The sequence below is a fragment of the Hemiscyllium ocellatum genome, chromosome 47, assembly GCF_020745735.1.
Source record: "Hemiscyllium ocellatum isolate sHemOce1 chromosome 47, sHemOce1.pat.X.cur, whole genome shotgun sequence".
Taxonomy (NCBI): domain Eukaryota; kingdom Metazoa; phylum Chordata; class Chondrichthyes; order Orectolobiformes; family Hemiscylliidae; genus Hemiscyllium; species Hemiscyllium ocellatum.
In genome coordinates, this window is record NC_083447.1 from 3,530,044 (window position 1) to 3,552,571 (window position 22,528).

Here is a 22,528-nt window from a genome sequence, read left to right on the forward strand (position 1 = left end):
AGTTACCCAGGAAAGACCTAGAGAGAGTGCTAAGAAGAGCCAGAAGGGGACATGAGAATTCGTTGGCAGATAGGATCAAAGAAAACCCTAAAGCTTTCTTTAGGTATGTCAGGAATAAAAGAATGATGAGAGTAAGATTAGGGCCAATCAAAAACAGTAGTGGGAAGTTGTGCATGGAGTCTGAGGAGATGGGGAAGTGCTAAATGAATATTTTTCATCAGTATCCACACTGGAAAAGGACAATGTTGTTGGAAAATACTGAGTTACACACTGCTAGACTAGACGGGATTCAGGTTCATGAGGAGGAGGTGTTAGCAATTTTGGAAAATGTGAAAATAGAGAAGTCCTCTGGGCCAGATTAGATTTAACCTAGAATTCTCTGGGAAGTCAGGGAGGAGATTACAGAGCCTCTGGCTTTGATCTTTGTCATCATTTTCTCCAGGAATAGTGCCAGAAGACTGGAGGATAGCAAATGTTGTCCCCTTGTTCCAGAAGAGGAATAGAGATAACCCTGGTAATTGTAGACCTGTGAGCCTGACTTCGGTCATGAGTAAAGTATTGGAAAAGGTTATAAGAGAGAGGACTTATAATCATCTAGAGAGGAATAAGTTGATTATGGATAGTCAACACGGTTTTGTGAAGGGTAGGTTGTGCCTCACAAATCTAATTGAGTTCTTTGAGTTGGTGACCTAACAGGTGTATGAGGGTAAAGTGGTTGATGTGGTGTATATGGATCTCAGTAAGGCATTTGTTAAAGTTCCCCACAATAGGCTATTGCCCAAAATACGGTGGCATGAGATCGAGGGTGATTTAGCGGTTTGGATCAGACATTGGCTAGCTGAAAGAAGACAGAGGTGGTGGTTGATGGGAAATATTCATCCTGGAGTTCAGTTAGTAGTGGGGAACCGCAAGATCTGTTTTGGGGCCACTGCTGTTTGTAATTTTTATAAATGACCTGGCATAGAACGATGGGTTAGTTCATTTGCAGATGACACTAAGGTTAGTGGAGTTGTGGATAGTGCTGGAGGATATTGCAGGTTACAGAGAGAAATAGATAAGTTGCAGAGCTGGGCTGAGAGGTGGTAAATGGAGTTTAATGTGGAAAAGTGTGAGGTGATCCACTTCAGGAGCAACAGGGATAAAAAGTACTGGGCCAAAGGTAAGATTCTTGGGAGTGTAGATGAGCAGAGGGATCTCGGTGTCCATGTACATAGATCCCTGAAAGGTGCCACCCAGGTTGATTAGGGTTGTTAAGAAGGCATCACCGTGTGTTAGCTTTTATTGGTAGAGGAATAGAGTTTCTGAGCCACGAGGTCATGTTGCAACTGTACAAAATTCTGCTGTGGCTGCACTTGGAGTATTGCATACAGTTCTGTTAACTGCAGTACAGGAAGGATGTGGAAGTGTTGGAAAGGGTTCAGAGGAGATTTACTGGGATGTTGCCAGGTATGGAGAGAAAGTCTTATGAGGAAAGGCTGAGGGACTTGAGTCTGTTTTTGTTAGAGAGAAGGTTGAGAGGTGACTTAATTGAGACATATGATAATCCAGAGGGTTAGGTAGGGTGGACAGTGAGAGCCTTTTTCCTCAGATGGTGATGCCTAGTACAAGGGGACATAGCTTTAAATTGAGGAATGATAAAGGACAGATGTCAGAAGTAGTTTCTTTGAGAGTAGTAGGGACGTGGAACGCCCTGCCTGCAACAGTAGTGGATCCTGAGCTTTTCCAGCAACACCTTTTTAAACAGTAGTAGATCCGCCAACTTTAAGGGCATTTAAATGGTCGTTGGATAAACATATGGATGTACATGGCATGATATAGGATAGATGGGCTTCAGATTGGTTCCACAGGTCGGCACAACATCGAGGGCTGTAATGTTCTATATAAGGCAGTTCACCATCACCTCCTTACGGGCAGCTAGGGCCCAGCCAGCAACACCCATGTCCAAAACTTAATTTAATAAATGCTCTTTTCTGAGTAGCCTAGCCGTTTGGTTAATACTTGCAGAAGGTGATCATCCTTTGCACATTATGATTAAATCTGCTTCGAGCCCACTCTCTGGTATCGTATTTCATGTAATCAGAACTCCTGTGTTTTGTCCTCCTCAGCTATTCCTCTCTGATTCTTTTGCTAATGACATTAAATCTGTCATCCCTGTTTGCTGACCTGAAACTGGAAACACTCTTTCATTTTTCATCCCATCGGAAGTCGTCTTCATGTTGAACCCATTAAACCTCCCCCCTTTTATCTGCTGGAGGTAGAACAATTCCAGCTGCTCTGCACAACAGAAATGCCCTATCCTTGGTTTGCCATTAAATTTCCTCAGCTATTTCTGTCAGGCCTTGATTGAATTGGACACTGAACTCCAGGTGGGTTTGAACTTGTGTTCTATAAAGTTTTGGGGCCTCTGGTTTCAGATTTGAAATCCATTTGGGGTCTGTTACATCCATGTATAGATCCAAAATGTATTCTTAAAAAAACACCAAGGATCATTTCAAAATGTTAAAGGGGCTAGATGAATTAAAATGTTAGTGTGAAAAGCCAGAGTAATAGGACTTTAGTTATGACTGGATCTGTTCTGACTCAGCTGGACTGAAGGGCAGCTTCAATTAACCTCGAGTTCTATTCAGTAATCCTGCTGGAAGTGCACACACGCAGCCCTGAACTCCTTGAAAGACACTAAGATGACCAACAGTAATGGAGTTTGCAAAGACACTGAAGAGCTGGTTTCAGATGTAAAACAGAAAAAAGCTGCTGGAAAAGCTCAGCAGGTCTGGCAACGTCTGTGGAGAGAGATCAGATTTAGTGCTTCAGGTCGAATGACCTTTCCTCAAGAGATCTGGACCCGAAACGTTAACTCTGATTTCTCTCCAGAGATGCAGCCAGACCTGCTGAACTTTTCCAGCAAATTCATTTTTGTTTCTGATATACAGCATCCACAATTCTTTTGGTGTTTATTCAAATTTAAAATCTGTTTCAGTGCCCATCATCAGTTAATAGACTGTTCCCAGAATGGGGAGTTATTAGGTGGTAACATCATTGAGGGGTTGAGATGATAATCACCATAAATGTGACTTCTAAATATTTCTAGCCTGAAGTGCAAGTTTCTTCAATAGTATCATTAATACAATCAGTATATTGAAAGTTAATGTTTGGGTGAGAGTGTTTGAGTGCCCCTGATTCTCGTGAATTTTAATACCTGTGAGGTAGATTTTCTGAACTTTCCTTTGCATGTTTTGTTTGTAAGGATTAAAATTATACTCTGAAATCACTGATCTTTTTAGCTCTGCAGACGTCTCCCTGTCACGTGACCTTTAACAGTCAGTAAAGGTCAATGTTTGCAGAAGTAGCTTAGCTTCAAGGGCTTAGATCTGCTTAATCTGCAGAATAGACTAGCATAATAAAGACTGAACTAATTCAGCTGGAAACGTTGAAAATAGTTTTCCATTCTGCGTAATGCTTGTCAGTTGGTGGTTCAGCAATCACAGACAAAATCACTGCATTGTACAAATTATCAACTGCATCACAACAATTATTGTAGCTCTTTTGGAAGAGAATTTTTGAAGATCGTAAATGGTGATTTTTATGTTTGATGCAGAGAGGAGCTGGGACAAATAGGTGACACTTTCATGTTCCTCCTTGAACACCCATTCTTCCCCACTGTTAACTTTTGGAATCGTGGGTCTCTGATTTCCCATAAACTCCTGTGACCCACTGAGGTGTGGGTAATTCTCTCCAGTGACCTGTGAATTACCGTACTCTTTGCATTCATTAATCTTGCTTCCATCCTATAACTTCTCAAAATCCAAACCTGATCCTATGAAGTAATTCCTTATTTACCTCATCACCTTTACTGTTAACTGAAAGCAGTAAAAATATTATGCTCCATACATGTTGGCTTTTTTCTGGAGCACTTTATACATTTTTAAAAACTTGCATTTTTAATTAGTTAGCCACTCACGTTTGTGGATGTGGAAGAATGGCCATTCTGTAATCCCATCTTCAGTGAGGGTGGAAAATGACTGCCAGCTCTGAAGAACAGTCGTACTAGGCTCAAAACATTTCCTCATTTCTCTCAATACATATATTGCCAGACCTGCTGAGTTTATCCTGCATTCTATGTTTGATCAAGGACATTAGCCTGGGTTTCTGGATTACTAGTCTAGTGATTTTATTATGATTCCACCATCTTCCAGCTGACATGTAGACTCGTACTACACACCACTTTTAATGGAATGTATAAGTATCAGAATAAATAAAATGCAGAATTAGCACGGTGCTAACTTTAACTGGAACACAGCTGCAAAGGCATGAGCAGTGAAGAGATGAAGATCATTGCAAACAGCTGAGGGGTAATGAGAGCCAAAGAGGGATGAGATGAGGGAAGAATCCATAGACTTCCATGGAAGGTAAATATAAGCTATTGGTAATTACCTCTAACTGTCAACGCTGGCTCTATCAAATACTCCAGTGTAGGAGTGTGGGCTACAGAAGGAAAATAGGTGTCTTGGGTGATGGGACTTCAGCTGGTGACTGGCCAAAGTTAAAGTCGAGCCTCTCAGTGAAAAGGTACAACTGGGGAAAGGCATCATTCCCAGAATAAAGGTGCTTTATTACAGATGTGAGATTGGCGATGGTACAGAATCAATCCTTATGGATAATTTATATTCTGAAAATTAGTAGTGACACGTTCTGTATTCTCAACTACCTACAATCTTTGGTCAGGGAAACATGTTGCATAGAATCCCTACAATGCCAAAGTAGGCCGTTCGGCCCATTGAGTCCACACCAACCCTCCGAAGACCATCCGACCTGGACCAGTAACCCTGCATTTCCCATGGCCAAGCCACCCTGACCTGCACATCTGTGAACTGCGGGAGAAACTGGAGCAAATCAATGCAGACAGGTGGTAAATATGCAAACTTCACACAGTTGCCCAAGGCAGGTGTCAAACCCAAGTCCCTGAAGCTGTGAGGCAGAAGTACTAACCACTGAGCAACTGTGCCATCCCAGATCGGCAGTGAGGGGCAGACATTGGAGGCGGTACGACTTCCAAGAGTTGTGCAGAGCTTGATGTCTGTTTGTGTATTGCATTAAAATCCTACTGTCAATTTTATTCCTTGCAGCCACAAAAAAAAATTATAGTTCATATAGTGGAAAATATTTTTGCTATTTACCACATCACTAAGATAGTTTGAACTCCTGTCTGCCAAAAAGGTCATACATTAACCAGAGGAAATCAAATAAATGCATATTTGGTGTTATTAGGAACTTGAATCAGTGGATTGAGCAAAACTGCACAGGCCACAACATACAGTAAATAGATGAAACAACAGCTTGGCGTTTAATATGCTGGTAACCTAAAGAATGTCCCAGGGCACTTCACAGAATGGAGACCAAAGTGACATTTTAGCAATAAAGGATGTGAAAATGTTAGCCAGGGATAAATGAGGCTTGGGAGAACAGGTGGAATTTCAAAAGACTTTTTAAGTAGTAGAGTTGTGATCCAGGATCTGGATATTGGTGGGCCAGAGGGAAGATGGGAGTAGAGGGGCTAGAATCAGGCCCATGCTTGGTACAGGAAGATCATTAGACCTGAAGACGATCTGAAAAGTGAAGTGGAGCAAGGTTGGGAGCACGCTTGCGGTTCAACTCCCTCTAAATAAACAGTGAGCTGGTACAACTCATAACAATGAGAAAGTGAAGCAAAAGACGGGTTTGGCCTGGGGTAGGATGTAAACTGTTGCGATTGGATTACCTTGCAGCTTATGAAGCCTCGGTTAAGTAAACCCAATGTGGAAAATGTTTGGGATAATAGAAGAAGAACATAAACTGAAAACAAAACCTCTTTTTGTACAGATGTTGCCTAACCTGCTGAATATTGCAAGCATTTTCTGTTTTGTTATAAAGTTGTAGTATTCTCAGTATCTTGCTTCTGCATTGAGCTAACCAAGACTGAACATGACAAAAATAAGGATAAGATTTTTGCCTTTCATAATGCAGATGTGGCCAGTTGGTACAGAGATGGAGAAAAGTGCACTTGCTGGAGAGATTCAGGAGTTTAGGACTTTCTAATTCTGATGAAGGATCACAGGAATCAAATCATTGACTCTCCTTTCTCGCTGAAGGTGCTGCCAGACCTGCTGAGTTTCTCCAGCAATTTGTTTTTATTTGTTTCAGATCTCCAACATCCCAGATCTTTGTTTTATTTTGTATGGTTTGGTTGAACTTGCTAGAGGCTGTTGAGATGAATACTTTCTAAACTATACGAGCTCGAACTATGGAAGTGCCGTTATGGTTTGTTCCTGCAGTATAGCTGAACAAAATATAACTCAACCATTACAACAACAACATAGCTATGTGAGGTTGAGATCAAAGTGTGTAATTGGGTGTTGTCAGTATATGTATGGAATCTGAAACCCTTATGCGATGCCACCAATAGTAGGTACTTTTCCTCATGTAAAAACCTAGGGTGTAGAAATTGCAGGTGCTCTGGTGACATCCAAAATAGGAGAGGGAGCAGCAACTTTGCTGGGGAAACTGAGGACAACAGAATTGGTCTAATCAATTGTATCAACGTTGATAGAAAAATCATGGGGTCAGTGACCGCAGGTAGAACATGTGCTGCAACTGTGTGAGAGGGCTGTCAACACTGAGGAGAATGTTGTGTGGTTGATGTCCTTTTAATGCTCCAATATTTGTTTATCACTGATAAATCAAAATGCGACGATGGATCTAAATGGATGTTTAGATTAAGAAAAGGCAGTGAGTCAGTAGGCTGATTGCTCAGGGTGTGGCTGAGCTTTGGTGGGAATTTTGTCATTGTGTTGATACTTAAAGAGCTCTGACACTGCATGATGTTGTGAATACGTCAGTAAGACCCAAGTATTGCTGCAAACCTCTCAAACTGTGGTCATTCAAATGTCATGGTGTGTAATTTATGTTCATGCATACGATGGAAGCCTAATGACTCGTCAGCAATATTTTGACAGGATAAATAACCACAAATCTGGGCACTTCTTGAGCCAGCCGAACAGCAGTCTGTGGTTACTAATCCATTTCAGTAGTTTAACCAGATGAAAGGGTAATTGGGCTAATTTTGGGTTCCTGTATTAGATGTTATTTCACACCTTTTTTTTGCAAAGCTGGGGCTTGATCATATTTATGCCTGTCCATAAGTTGGTGTTTTATAAACTGAGTTTTCCCCTAGTACTGAAATTAATTTTCTTCATATTTAAATTGCTTGAGTTTATATTAGCTTACTTCTACCAAAAGTAATCAGGCCATTTTGGTAGTTTTGATGATTTAATTGTGTCTTGAAACTGCAAGAGATTGCGAGTGCCATGACACTTTGACTTTAAGGTGCAGTTCACTGACTATCTCTTCTTGTTCAAGACGCAGTTATATAGCCATTAAATATTTTCAAAATAGACAGCAATTTATTTGAACTCCTGCTGGCCTGTTGGGACCTCTTAGTAACCAATGCAATAAAAACGTCCTTCTAGATTCATAGCCATACATTAGGGAAACACACCCTTTAATCCAGCCAGTCCATACCATCCATAGTCCCAAACTAAACTAGTCCCACTTGCCTGTGCTTGGCCCAAATCCTGCCAAACATTTCTTATCCACGTACTTATCTACATGGCTTTTAAATGTTGCACTGTACCCTCATCCACAATTTCCTCTGGAAGTTCATTCCATGCACAAACCATCATGTGTAAAAACAAAAATTGCTATCATGTCTTTTTTTAAAATCTTTCCCCTCTTCACCTTAAAAATGTTTCCCCTAGTCTTGAAATTCCCCAGCGCTGGGGAAAAGACACCTGCCATAGACTTATCCATACCCCTCATTATTGTATAAACCTCTATAAGGTCACCTCCCAACCTCCTACATTCCAGTGAAGAAAGTCCCAGCCTATCCAGCCTCTCCTTATAACACTACTTCAATCTGCAGTGTTATAAGGAGAGGCTGGATATTCCTGACAATGTCCTGGCAAATCTCTTCCGTACCCCCTCCAGCTTAATAACATCCTTCTGATTACAGGGTGACCAGGACTGGAGGCAGTACTCCAGAAGAGGCCTGACCACTGTCCAGTACAACCTTAACTTAATATCCCAACTCCTGTACTCAAAGGTCTGAGCAATGAAGTGTAGTTTTAATTCCAGTCCTCGATGACTGCTGCCAATGATTGCACCAGCAAATTCAGCTGCCTTATCACAGCCTTATCTACAGTCCTCACTTTCTGCTGCCTTATCACAGCACCAGGTTGATGAGCTCCTGGTTAGTTGATGCTCTGGCCTGTCCCCAGGATAATGTTGCTGAATTAGCTGGTGTGAAGATAGGAAAGCTAGCTCACCTAACGATCCAGACCGCAGCGGTGCTGATGGAAGAGATGATGTTATAGTCGGTCTATCCTATCAATATAATTTCCTTCCCCATCAGTGGAGCTATCTTGCATATGACCAGAGAGTACGTTAGTTGAGCTATTGGCAGCTTATAGTTATGGTTGTGTTGGAGAGACGTTAAAGATGGAAAGTATTAATGTTTCAGTGATTTGTGGCTTCAATCTGTAGTGTCCCTCCAAGGAAACCTTACTCCATTAATAGCCTTCTATGGAAATGGCATTGCTGGTAAATGGAAAAAGCATCAACAAAGGACCGACACAAGTCACGATGAGAACAGCTCCTTCTGATTGGTGTGGCAGAATAGGCATTGAATAATCTGTACAGGAAATGAATTAAGACAGTCCTGTTTGAAACTTTCCTAAACCTTGCTGCTGATTCAATTGATATTAATTATGGGGGAAAAAACGTATTTTGTTAAGTGAGAAAAAAGATTAACCAACAAAGTAACAGGAAATGGTTGCAGCATACAAAATTGTCAAAATTGTGTACTGGGGCTGCTTTCATGCTGACCAGAGCTGGTTGGTTACACACCTACCAGAGCTGAGACTGATCATATCTTTGTAATCATGATTTGTTGCTAGGAAACAGTGGTAAATAAAGACAGGTTTGTGGGCCAGTAGATTTTTTTTTGCAGGACAATTTTGATGTGCATTGATGTGAAAAGTTATGCAAGGCTGACTGATGTAGGCAAATGGATCAAATGGAGAATTCCCCATTCTGTCTTCAGTGAGCTGATTTAGTGCTGGTCACATCATTTCTTAATTCATTCATGTGAAGTGGGCTTCGCTGGCTGCACTAGTGTTTGGTGCCTGTCCTTAGTTGCCACTAAAGAGCTGCCTCCTTGAACTGCTGCAATCCATGTGTTGTAGGTACACCCATGATGCCATTCGGAGGGAGTTCCAGGATTTTGACCCTTGTGACAATGAAGGGCAGTGATATATAATGTTGCATGGCACATTATATAGGTCTGCCAAATATTTGCCCACTCGGGTAACCTGTCTATCTGTCTGTAGACTCTGTGTCATCCTCATACTTGCCTTCCCATCTCTGCCATGTTGAGATTTGAACCCAGCTCTCTGGATTACATCGCTTCCCCCATCACTTACCTTCAACACTTGGAGAGACAAAGTGGTCAAAGATCTTACATTGATGGGTCTGCAATGATCTCTGCTGCAATTGATGGGTGAAATTCAAACTTTGCTTATTTGCACCTTAGCTCCACTTGCTTGATTTGACACTACTTCTAAGCTGAAAGTCTAGCACTTTGACAAAGGTGAAGAAGTATTCATAGGATTCTTCTAACCAAGTGGGACTGGGGGTAATTATAGAAATCTGACTTTTTTGTTTTCTAAGATCAATGTTCAAACTTTTCGCACAATCTTTAGGATCCTAAGCAAGAAAACGCACGACCTGATCACCATAGTTGCCTTCTGCCTTGTATGTGGACTGGTGAGGAGAGCAACATTTGAAGTAGGATTGTTCTCACGTGTTGTTTATGTCGGATGACAGGAAGCGTCTAGGTCAATCAGTGGGGGAGTGGAGTAAAGAAAGATTAAAACTCTGTTCCAAAGAGCTCTTTACTAACAAAGTATCCGAGGCTTCGGTCCCAATGAAAGAGGAAAAAAGGGGTTGGCTATAAAAAGAGGCATTGAAACCCATCATTAGTCATTCCTGGGGAAGAAATTGTTGCTTTTCCCACCTTTTTAACCCCAGCAAGCTTCAAATTGTGAAATGTGTCAAGATTCTTGGCACTAGTCAGCAGTCACTGTAGATGACTCAGCCCTGACTCAGAATGGCTGGAGTCATTCTGTTGGTCTAAACCCACAGGAATGTTTGCAGGTGTGGTAGTCTAAAGCATATTCCCTTCATGTGACCCACTGCAGAGTAGTCATGAGGATGCAGTTTTGGTGGCATGATGGCTCAGTGGTTAGTATTGCTGCCTCACAGCACCAGGAACCCAGGTTGATTCCTGCCTCTGGTGACTGTGTGGAGTTTGCACATTCTCCCCATGTCTGCGTGGGTTTCCTCCGGGTGCTCTAGTTTCTTCCCACAATCCAAAGATGTGCAGGTCAGGTGGATTGGCCATGCTAAATTGCCCGTAGTGTTAGATGCATCAGTCAGGGGTAACTGTAGGGGAATGGGTCTGGGTGGGTTACTCTTCAGAGGGTCAATGTGGACTTGTTGGGCCGTACTGTAGGTAATCCAATCTAATTAGTTTTGGTGGCTGGTGGAATTTGAACTATCTTCAGCAATTGTGACCATGAAACCATCAGTGTTAAAGTTCAAACCCCATCTGGTTCACTGATATCCATGAGGAAAGGGAATCTGCCATCCTTACATAGTCCAGCCAACATGTGACTCCAGACCCACAGTAGTGTGGTTGGATCTTAATTATACTCTGAGATGACCTAGCAAGCCCCTCAGTCCAAGGGCACTTGGGGATGTGCACCAAACTCTGGCCTTGTCAGTGATACTCACGTTCTGTGGAAGACTAGTTTTTTAAAAAAAGGTTATGGCATGTCAGGAGTTTAGAAGGGGCAGAAGTGCTGGCATTGAAACGTGTATAATTCTGAGCAACACTGATACGCTGTTTCCTTTGCCTGGAGAGATTACAGTGAAAATGATATGAAGGCAACCTTATGTTTATATAATCACTGGATTTCTCAAAGGTTACACAGCCAATGTATTGTGGGCAGACAGTAAATCAATGTGAGAATGACTCGCGATAATGTATTTGTGATTATGTTGATAGATAATTATTATCTAGGACATTGGGCACGGCTCCCGGGCTCTAAACGGTGCCATGGAATCTTTTGCATCCACCAGACAGGGACTGAGTCTAACATCCCATTGGAAATATGACATCTCCAGCAATGCAGCAGGCCCTCACTACTGCACTGGAACATCAGTCTTTGTTATTCTGTGCTGAAGTCCATTTAGAACTAGAACTAGAATACTCACATGAATGTGGTAAAAAGTTTACAAAGTCACTGCTTCTGGCACCATTTTAGGTGTAAATGTTAACTTGGTATTTGCTTCTTCAATTACATACATTTGAGGTGCCTCTGCACTTCATAAATGCAGTTAACTACTTGAGGTCATACTGCATTGACTGCTATTTTGCATTTTTAAGTCAAGTCCCTTGTCTATTTGATAATGTATCTGTTTTAAAATGCTAATTGAATACTATTTTTCAGCATTAATCTCTGATCAACTACTGTGGTGATGGTGATTTATATTCAGTAATAAATATGTTGACATAATAACAGTCTCCTAGAAGTATTCAATTCTCAAACATCCAGTTTAATGCAAAGTGAACTCTTAAAATGAGATATCTGTCTGCAAATTGTTCCTTGGTATGTTATGGTGGATTGAACTTGTTTAGTTTTAATTCTTTGCTGTTACATTCAGCAGCCCATGTCTGCCATCTCATGCAGTTGGTGCATAATGAAAAACTTGCTGAAGGATTAACTCTGTGGAATGATGAGTATCTGACATGTATTGTCTCTGTAATCTGAACACTCAGAAACCTCAATAGAGATTAATCTTTTGTTGTGCTACCACAAAGGTGACCTTGGGTAGTTTCATCGTTCGGGTAAAAATGATGAAGGGCTTATGCCCGAAACGTCGAATTTCCTATTCCTTGGATGCTGCCTAACCTGCTGTGCTTTAGCCAGCAACACATTTTCAGCTAGTTTCATCATTCTTTCTCCTCCTGATTATTGGTGTGAAATAGTGTAATGGCCAATGTTAGTTCAGCCAGCATGCCAACGGGCAGCTTGCAATAATCTCAACCCTCGGTTTTGTGAGGAGCGACATTGGCTCGAGTTTGTGATCCTGACCAGAAGCTGGTAATTTTGCTGGAAGGTTAAGCGAAGATGAGATCAAGCATAGCATTGCACTTCATGCTTTTTCTCCTCTGTTTTTCCAACTTTGTTGAGACCAATAGGATGCCAGCATTCTGCAAAGATATATCAAACAGACATCAAAGCAGCTGGACCCCACACAGCTGAATCACATAATGAAATGGCATGTGGGAGAGAGGAGGGAAGTGGGACAGACTGATGTATTGAAGGTGTTTTTATGTTTTGTTTCTTAAGGCGATGGGCACACTCAGGAAGCTTTTTGTTGGTTTTGAACTAAATGTTAGCTTTTCTTAATTCATTCATCGGGTATGGGAGTCATTGGCTGGAGCTATTGCCAGTGCCTAGTTGTGGTGATGGTGAGCTGCTGCTGTCAGTCTCTGGTCGGTGGACCCATAGTGCTGTTGGAGAGGAAATTCCAGGAATTTGACCCAGCAACATTGCCTGGTATTATGTGGCATGAATGTTACTTGCCACCTGTCAATCCAATTCTAGATATTGTGCATTTGGACATGGATTGCTTCATTGTCTGAGGAATTGCAAATGGTGCTGAACATTATACAATAGTCAGTGAAGGTCCCCGCTTATAATGGAAGGGAGATGATTGATAAAGCAGCTGACAATCGTTGGGCCAAGGACACGCCTTTGAAATTCTTGTAGATGTGTCCTGGAGCTGAGACGACAGGTGTCCCATAACCACAACTATCTACCTGCGTTTGTGCTAGGTATGATTCAGTTGGAGAATTTTCCTTCTACCTCCTTTTGATTCTAGATTTGCTGGGACTTCTAGATGGCATATTGTGGAAGTAACCTTGACGTCAAGGGCTGTCACTCTCACTTCACCTCTAGGATTCAGCTCTTTTGTCTGTTATTCAACCATGGCTAGAATGAGGTCGGGAGATGATGGCCCTGGTGAAACCCCAATGTAATTGATCGTGTTATTGCGAAGCAAGTGCTGCTTGATATTACTATTGATAAGCCTTTCTATCACTTTACTGATAATTGAGAGTAGAGTAACTGGGTTGGATTTTTTATTTGCTTTTTCTGTCCAGGACATATCTGAGTAAATTCCACATTGCCAAGTAAGTGCCAATGTTGTAATTGTACTGGAAGAGCTTGACTAAGAGCATGGAAATTTGTGGAACACAAGTCTTCAGTACTATTGCAGAGTATTGTCAGAGCCCAAAGTCTTTTGCAGTGTCCAGAGCCTCCAGCTGTTTCTAGGTAATGCGTGGAGTGAATCAAATTGGCTGAAGACTGGAATCTGTGATGCTCAGGACCACTGGAGTGTTTGGAGGTCGCTCAACCACTCAGCGCTTCTGCTAACTATTGTTGCAAATGTACCAACCTTATATTTTGCACTTCTGTGCTGGGTTTCCTTATCATTGTGGTTGGAGATGTTTGTGGAGCGTCCCCCTCCAGTGAGTTGCTTAATTGTCCACCGTCGTTCAGAATTGGGTGTGGTAGCTCTGCAAAGCAGTTGGTCCATTTGGTTTTATTCCTTTTGTGAGACTTATCAACTTGATACGATGGGGTAGCTGGCTAAACTATTTCAGAGGTTAAGTAAGAGTCAACCACATTGCAGTGGGTCTGGAGTCATGTAGGTCAGGCTGGGTAAGGATAGCAGACTTCCTTCCCAAAAGGATGCTTGTGAACCAGATGGAGTTTTACAATAATTGACAGTATCATAACTAGATTTTTCACTGTAGCTATTCCTTATTTAAATGCCACCATCTAAAGTGATGGATATCAAATCCTGGTCCTGATAACTAGCCTAGAACAATACCACTACACCATCACTTCCCCATTATCTAGCGAGTGATATTCGCATCCAATTAATAAACATCTTTTTTTTAAAAAAAACTATTTGATGCACTCAAGTTGCCACAGCAACGATTACCGGTTAGTTTTTTTTAATGGTTTGTGGTTGAGTGATTGTTATGGGCTAGGACTTCTGGGATAGCTGCCTTGCTGTATCTCCAGATGTGTGTTGTGGGGGTGGTTTCTCACCCACCTGAGAGGATAGGTAGTGCTTCTATTTAGCATCACATCCGAAAGATAGCACAACATCCTCACAGGCAATCAGCCAAGATTTGGAGCTTAAAGAGCTCAGAGCCGCAAATACCCAGAAACGAGTGACCCTCACCTTGAGCTATGACTATCATCCTTGCTTCTACTGGAACATTGTACAGGTATTAGCGAGTTTTGAGAAGATTTGTAGCTCAGGTTGAGATTCAGGATGTAAGTTTTGCTTGCTGAGCTGGAAGGTTTGTTTTCCGACGTTTCATCACCATACTAGGTAACAAGATCAGTGAGCCTCCAGGTGAAACATTAGTGGTACTGCCCGCTTTCTATTTGCGTGTTTAGGTTTCCTTGGGGTGAGGACGTCATTTCCGGTGGTGACGTCATTTCCTGTTTTTTTTTCCTCCGGGGGTGATAAATGGGATCCAAGTCTATGTGTTTGTTGATATAATTCCTCGGAGCAAGGTATTCCAACCGGAATTCTATCAACAAACACATAGACTTGGATCCCATTTACCACTCCCTGAGGAAAACTACAGAAAATGACCACCACAGGAAATGACATCATCACCCCAAGGAAATCTAAGCACATAAATAGAAAGCAGGCCATACCACCAGAGTTTCATCTGGAGGCTCACTGATGATGTTACGTAGTATGGTGACAAAACATCGTAAAACGAACTTTTCAGCTCAGCGAGCAAACCGACATCCATTGTACAGGTATCTCACTAGAGTCTTTTATCCCTTAACATGTGCAGGTAAATTCTTCCCAGCAAGGACCACCAGGTCACAATTATTCTGTTTCTCTTTAACCACCACTGAGGTGAGCGAATTCAGCACAAATTAGACTTGGAAGCTGGATCTGCAGATTGAAGAGAGTTGGTATTTAACTCAGCTTACATTTACACAAGTGCTTCCACATACCAATGGCACCATTCTGCAAAACATTAATTAGTGTGTTTCAATCTTATTGAAGACATTGGAAGTTAATTAATGTTAGATTTGCAAAGTCCATAATTGAATCTTTCAGTATAATTGATCAAAAGTACTGCACTGTCATTATGTCTGTTCAGTTATATTTACCTTTTTTAAAATTGCCCCTCAACAGTCAGACAAATATGGTGCCAGTCTTTTCGTGCCTGAAATAAGCTCACGCTCCATTGCCTCAGGTGACTTGACTCCCACAGAATGGGGAAGATGGAGTGCCTAGATAACTAGCTGTTGAACCGCTGCCAGTGAGAGACTGTCACTTTTTCATATTGTTTACACACCCTTATCAAATGGCTGTCCAAGTGTCAGCAACAGAGCAACCACCTCCTACACATGTGTTGTGTACTTGGAGTGTTGGAGATTATTTTTAACATTTAACAGTCAAACAAAGATCTGAAGAGGAAGTAACAGTCCTGTGAGCGTTACAAAGACTGTTATGGATCACAAGCTGCAGATATTATTGGCCTTGCACAGAGTTTGTTAACCCATCGGCCCTAAAGCTGGGACCCTGCATTTCATAACAAAATGAAGAATGAGAACTCTTTTGCCCATAGGACCTATGTTAGGATGTTTTGGTTTGGGGATAGAGACACAAGGAGAAAGTGAGGTCTGCAGATGCTGGAGTATCAGAGCTGAAAATGTGTTGCTGGATAGAGACAGACTTCATTCCAGGATTGTTGTTGCTTTCCCCTCATTTTAAAACAAAACTAACCATTTTTCAGACCAATGATTTGAAATGTGCTGCCCGAAAGTGTGATAGAAATCAGAAGTCACATGACACCAGGTTATAGTCCACAGGTTTATTTGCAGTCACAAGCTTTTTGAGTGCTCTCCGAGATTTCAGATAACCTGTTGGACTATAACCAGGTGTCGTGTGGCTTCTGACTTTGTCCAACACTGGCACCTCCACATGAATATGTGATCGAGGCAGGTTCAGTCAAGGCATTCAAAAGAGAATTGGGTTCTTACCTGAAAAGGAAGAGTGTATCTGGTAATGGGGAGTAGGCAGGAGAGTGACACTGGGCGATTGGTTATTCAAAGAGCCAGCACAAGCATAATGGGTTGAATGTCTGCGATCTGAACTGTATCATTTCTGCAATTCTGAGAGTTTTATTCCTGGAATTGTCACTTAGCAAGCAGAAGGATTCTAATTGCCACACTGGTCACTGACCTTTTTGTTTTTCCACAATGGAAAACCTCTACTAGTCTGAAATGAGCTTTATTATTAAGTATACATTTTCATTTGGTTACAACCTGTTGATCCTCCAAGTGCGACGATGGTGAGTGAACTTTGCTTAGTGTGTGAGGTGGTAGGTGAATAGGAATGGTGGTCCCAAGAATTTCCGCCACTTCTTACAGGCGATGATTCCTGATCATTGTGACTCTCAGGATAAGTTAAATTCTTCACATCTGTACCCCCCACCCCCAGTTGTTTTTATATGCCTGAAATGTGCCAGTGATCATGTATCTTGAGTTACCCTTTTTAAGAGGTGATGAATCGTGACTTTTTCCTTTGCCTTTCACGTTTCTGTTATTTTATTTGGGCAGTTCTGTTGAAATTCCGAAGTGCCAAGGCTCGAGATCCGTTGCCGGAGAAGTATGACGAAGATTCGGAGCTACTGCTACAGTTGAAGAGCAAGGTGTTGGATTCTTTGGGGGTGAAGAGTGACCTGCTTACAGATGAGTTTGTCAGGTAAACCTTCTCGCTCTCGCTCTCTCTCGCTCTCTTTCATCTGAATAAAAACCAAAGTCCTGTTTATACCGGTTTCTCTGGATTTCCCTTTCTCTTCCAGAGGACAGCTCCAAACCTCCGTTTTGGTACCTTTCGGGAAAGTTCTCACACAGTTCTCTTGCTTGTTGAAGTTGAGTCCGTCAGTTTGTGATGGAAGCAGGAGGACATTCAGCCCATCATGTCAATGCCTTGCCCTCTGAAGGAGTTAACCAGTGAATCGTACTCACCCCTTTTCCTTGCCCTTGCAAATTTTTACCTCTTTGAATATGTGTCCAGTTCTATTCCTAAAACTCTATCTTCTCTACCCTTCACAACAATACCTAGACTCTGTAACCATGAGGGAGGCAGAGATCAGGCTTGGTCCTGTCCTCCAGCACCAGCAACCTCTTGTATTCACCTACCTCCCAACAAACCAGTCAGAATAGCACTGTACAGACTGACATAAAAAATGGCTTTCCCTGCTGGAGAATAAGAGATTAACAGAAAGGAATACTTGTGTATCAAGAGGGTTTGACAGATGGTAAGTTAAAACCAAGGAGGAAACCATTTTGGGCAGGTATCTGTTTAATATTGCTGGTGGTTAAGGGCGCCCATTTTCCCCTAACTTATTGAACAGTCCAAATCATTGTACAAAATATTCAAACTGTGCAAAGCTTTCACTTTCTTGACTGTACTTTAGGTTTTTTTTAATTGTTTAGTCGTGTTCAAATTAGGAATGGAATTTTAGTTTTGCACCACATATTGCAACAATTGGCAGGGTTACTCTTGAAGTTGTGTGGCCAGGTCAGAGGAAGGGAAGAGCGTGCAATGTTTGTAATGCCATTTGCTACACTGTCGTCACTCCTGTATGTGTGGCCTCTGTACAAAATGGAAAGCCAGGCTCAGCTGTGGTATTCATCCCACTTCCAATCCCTTTCTAGGGAAAGCCACCCAAATCTGTGACCAGGCCCCTAAGTGAATAAAGATTATTAAGTTGAATTGCTTTTGGATCCAGATCCCATGTATTCTTGGGAGATCATGAGCAAAGAAAATTCATGCAAAAAAAAAGTAAGATAATTTCAAGGTATTTGAATCTAGTTGTGTATTCCGTATGGTAAAGCCAAAGGTCTAATCTGTAAAGATTACAAACTCTGTCTTTTCCTTCCCTCAGCTCATGTTTTTCAGAGTTAGCACCAGTGTGTGCTGTTGTGGGTGGAGTGCTCAGTCAGGAAATTGTGAAGGTAAGATCATTGTTGAAAGTGTCTGTGAATATTGAACATATTCAGCACATGCACAGATCCCGTCAGGTATGTCCGAGTGTGGTCCACAGGAACTGTTCATGTCCGACCCCCTCTTAAATCTGTGGCATAACACACTTTTTCAGTCGCTTAAAGCTGCTTCACTCTAGATGAAAAATGTTGTTCAGAAGCAAGTTTATGTTTCCACATTAAATTGTAAGCGTGCAGAGCAACAGGTACGATCGAAGTATCTTAGTTCAATTCGTAAAATCTCTTTGAATCATGATAGAATGAAGAAAGTGCAACACCCACCATTTAATTGCAGAACTTTATAACAACCTCAGCTTGATCTTGCTGACAGAACCGACTGACTTCGAAAAGCAATTCACTCGATTGATTTCTGGGGCTGGGGTTTGATGAGGTGGGTTTTCAGGCATTGTTCCCCCTCATGGAGGAGTCTAGCATTAGGTAGCACAGTTTCAAAGTAAGGGCTCTCTCCTTTTAAAATGGTGATGTGGAGGACTTTCTCCTCTCAGTGGAGGCTGGGTCATTATTCAAGGTTGAGTTAGATTTTGATTGACAAGTGAGTCAAAGGTTTTGGGGCACAGACAGGAAAATGGAGTTAAGACCACAACTAGATCAGACTTGGTCCTTATTGAATGACACAGCAAGCTTACTCCTGCTCCTGTTCTTTTCTTTTTGATCTTAAGACTTGTCTATCACCTTTTTTGCCGGCACTTAGATTGAAGTTTTTTTTTAGTTTTATTGCTAGTTGCTACTGTTGTGAGTACCTCCTTTGGGTTGTCCCTTATTGGTATTCCGATTTCAACATTGATTTCCTACCAAAGCCATGCTGTACCGCTGGTGTTAATGTGAAGTAAGGTGCACAGTGTAGCTTTATTAAAGTAGTTAAATGTCTGGGTACCGATGGTGAAGCCATTTTAATGTTGCTGAGTGACGCTGTGAAGAAGTAATTCAACAAATTATTTTCTTTGTCAGGACCCTGTGTGTAATTATCACTTTGAGCACTGTCACTTGCAACATCAAATTTCATTTAACAGACTAGTTTTGGCAACATGCTATCAGAAGGCTATATTCTGCCAACTGATTCAACAGGATCTTAGGATAGCACAGAGCAGTGGGGAGGCCATTCAGCCCATTGAGTACAACCCATTATTTTTGAAGAGCATCTCATTGGTCCTGCTTTGTCCACATTCTTACAACTGTTTCTCCTTCAGGTATATGTCCAATTCCCTTTTGGACCTACAGTTGAGGCTATATGCACCATCCTAACGGGCAGTGCATTCCAAAACCTAGCCACTCAATACATGAAAATATATCTCTGCACGTCAGTCCTCTTGTCAACTTTTCAACTATTGGAAAGGATTTCTCTTCCTTTAGTTGATCCAAACCCTTCGTGTCTTCTTGGCCTCTTCTATGTAAAACAAACCAAGCCAAACTATCCCCATCTATCCAAGACCCCTCATGTCTGGGGCATTCCATTAAATTTGCTGTGCGCTCTTTCTGTCTAGCCTCAACGTCCTTTCTTCAGTGTGCAACCTAGAATAGGGCACACACCTCCAGCTGGTGTTTTATATCTGCTGCAATTGGTCACATTGCCTTGGAAAAAGAAGGGTAAAAATCAGGAAGGGTTTCATTTCCCACCTGGCGATCAGCCTGAAAAGTGAAACCACAGGAGAAGGACTGGAACAGGCTTGGCTGTGAAGGTCAACACAGTCAAATAAACTCACCCTATTCTCATTCTAAAGTTAAAGGTGAAGAGTGGATGTGTAAGTGATGTAATGGAAAGAGTCTGTGGGCCCACAAAACAACAAGAATTAGCGCCATCAAAAGGAGGTGCTGGCAGAAAGTACCGGGCCGTGCTGTTGCTATCTGCTGCAGTTTTGTGAATAACTTTAAGAATGGACTGGCTAGTGCTGATGTCGTGTGAGGTATGACTTTCTGTGCATTTTTCACAGGCCTTGTCACAACGAGATCTTCCGCACAATAACTTCTTCTTCTTTGATGGATTGAAAAGTAATGGAATCGTCGACTGCATTGGACCGAAATGAGGAAAGTCTTCATAAGATCAGCAAGGGTTATAGAGTCTTGAAGGTGTTCCGACCCGGCCACCCCTGCAGCCTTTAGCAGAAAGATCATCATTGAGCAGCAAGACTTTTTTTTTAAAAACCTGGACAAAGTTACTTAGATAATGCAAGATTATTTTATATGAAACTGGAGGAATTGAAATTGACAAGATAAATGAGTGGCAACTGAAGAAGTCGCTGTTGGAAGCCTCCACATTGCAAATAAAGCCACTGACAAAACTCTGTTTCACTTTGAGTAATATTGATGTTATCATGCACATCTGATTATTAGCAGTTGATCCTGCCCAGATATATCCAGCTGGGATGTCTGTACAATTCACAGTTGGCCAAGGCTGTTTTTGCTAATGGCTGTGTTCTTTTGCCACACAATTTCTGTGTGCGTACGTGCACTCAGCCACGTCACTTGAAATTTTACAGGCAGGTCTAACATTCCACTCAGTTTGACAAACACTAATATTACTATTTCTGTTAATCAAAATACTGTTATTATAACAGACCAGCTATGGAATTATACTATCAATACTGAAGGGGAAGTAAACAGTCAAAACCTTCAAGCGTCTTCTTGTCCAGTGTTCCTCTGTCCTTAGCTCTTGCTTTCTGTCCATTTCTCACTGATCTCTCATCTGTCTGGCTTCTGGTTCCCACAGGCTGAATAGAGTCATAGTTGTATAGACGTACAGAGCGGAAACAGACCCTTCGGTCCGACTCATCCATGCCAACGGGATATCCTAACCTAATCTAGTCCCACCTACCAGCACCCGGCCTATATTCCTCAATCCTTCCTATTCATATACCCATCCAGATGCCTCTTAAATGTTGCAATTGTACCAGCCTCCACCACTTCCTCTGGCAGCTTATTCCATACACGCACCACCCTCTGCATGAAAGACTTGCCCCTTAGGACCTTTTTATATCTTTCTCCTTTCACCCTAAATCTACGCCCTCTAGTTCAAGACTCACCCACCCCAGAGAAAAGACTTTGTCTATTTACCCTATCTATGCCCCTCATGATTTTATAAACTTCTATTAGGTCACCCCCTCAGCCTCCGCGTTCCAGGGAAAACAGCCCCAGCCTGTTCAGCCTCTCCCTGTTGCTCAGATCCTCCAACCCTGGCAACATCCTTGTAAATCTTTTCTGAACCCTTTCAAGTTTCACAACATCTTTCCGATAGGAAGGAGACCAGATTTGCACGCAATATTCCAACAGTGGCCTAATCAATGTCCTGTACAGCCTCAACATGACCTCCCAATTCCTATACTCAATACTCTGACCAATAAAGGAAAGCATACTAAACACCTTCACTATCCTATCTACCTGCAACTTCACTTTCAATGATCTATGAACCTGCACTCTAAGGTCTCTTTGTTCAGCAACACTCCCTAGACCTTACCATTAAGTGTATAAGCTCTGCTCTGATTTGCTTTCCCAAAATGCAGCACCTCACATTTATCTGAATTAAACTCCATCTGCCACTTCTCAGCCCATTGGCCCATCTGATCAAGATCCTGCTGTAATCTGAGGTAACCTCCTTCACTGTCTGCTACATCTCAATTTTGGTGTTATCTGCAAACTTATTAACTGTCCCTCCTATGTTCCCATCCAAATCCTATCCAAAAGTAGAGAACCCAGCACTGATCCTTGTGACATTCCACTGGTCACAGGCCTCCAGTCTGAAAAGCAACCTTTCACCACCACTCTCTGTCTTCTACCTTTGAGCCAGTTCTGTATCCAAATGGCTAATTCTCCCTGTATTCCATGAGGTCTAACATTGCTAACCAGTCTCCTATGAGGAACTTTGTCAAATGTCTTACTGAAGTCCATATAGATCACGTCCACTGCTCTGCCGTCATCAATCTTCTTTGTTACTTCTTCAAAAACTCAGCAAGTTTGTGAGACATGGTGTTCCCTGCACAAAGCTATGTTGACTATCCCTAATCAGTCCTTGCCTTTCCAAATACATGTAAATCCTGTCCCTCCGAATTCCCTCCAACAACTTCCCACCACTGACGTCAGGCTCACCGGTCTATAGTTCCCTGGCTTGTCCTTACCACCCTTCTTAAACAGTGGCACCACATTTGCCAACCTCCAGTCTTCTGGCACCGCACCTGTGACTATCAATGATACAAATATCTCAGCAAGAGGCCCAGAAATCACTTCCCTAGCTTTCCACAGAGTTCTTGGGTACACCT

General features: G+C 42.1%; 1 protein-coding gene across 2 annotated transcripts in view; it reads left to right on the forward strand.

The window, feature by feature from the left end:
* sae1 (SUMO1 activating enzyme subunit 1) overlaps positions 1 to 20,557 on the forward strand; it is a 110,544-nt gene extending 89,987 nt beyond the window's left edge. Inside the window, exons 7-9 of one of the 2 annotated variants that reach the window (XM_060855931.1) lie at positions 16,830 to 16,974; positions 18,164 to 18,233; positions 20,210 to 20,557. In XM_060855931.1, the coding sequence (XP_060711914.1) occupies positions 16,830 to 16,974; positions 18,164 to 18,233; positions 20,210 to 20,302 (308 nt within the window). In that variant the 3' untranslated portion in view covers positions 20,303 to 20,557. The remainder of the gene's footprint in view (positions 1 to 16,829; positions 16,975 to 18,163; positions 18,234 to 20,209) is intronic. The other variant, XM_060855932.1, reaches the window with a different exon arrangement.
* The last annotated feature ends 1,971 nt before the right edge of the window (positions 20,558 to 22,528 follow it).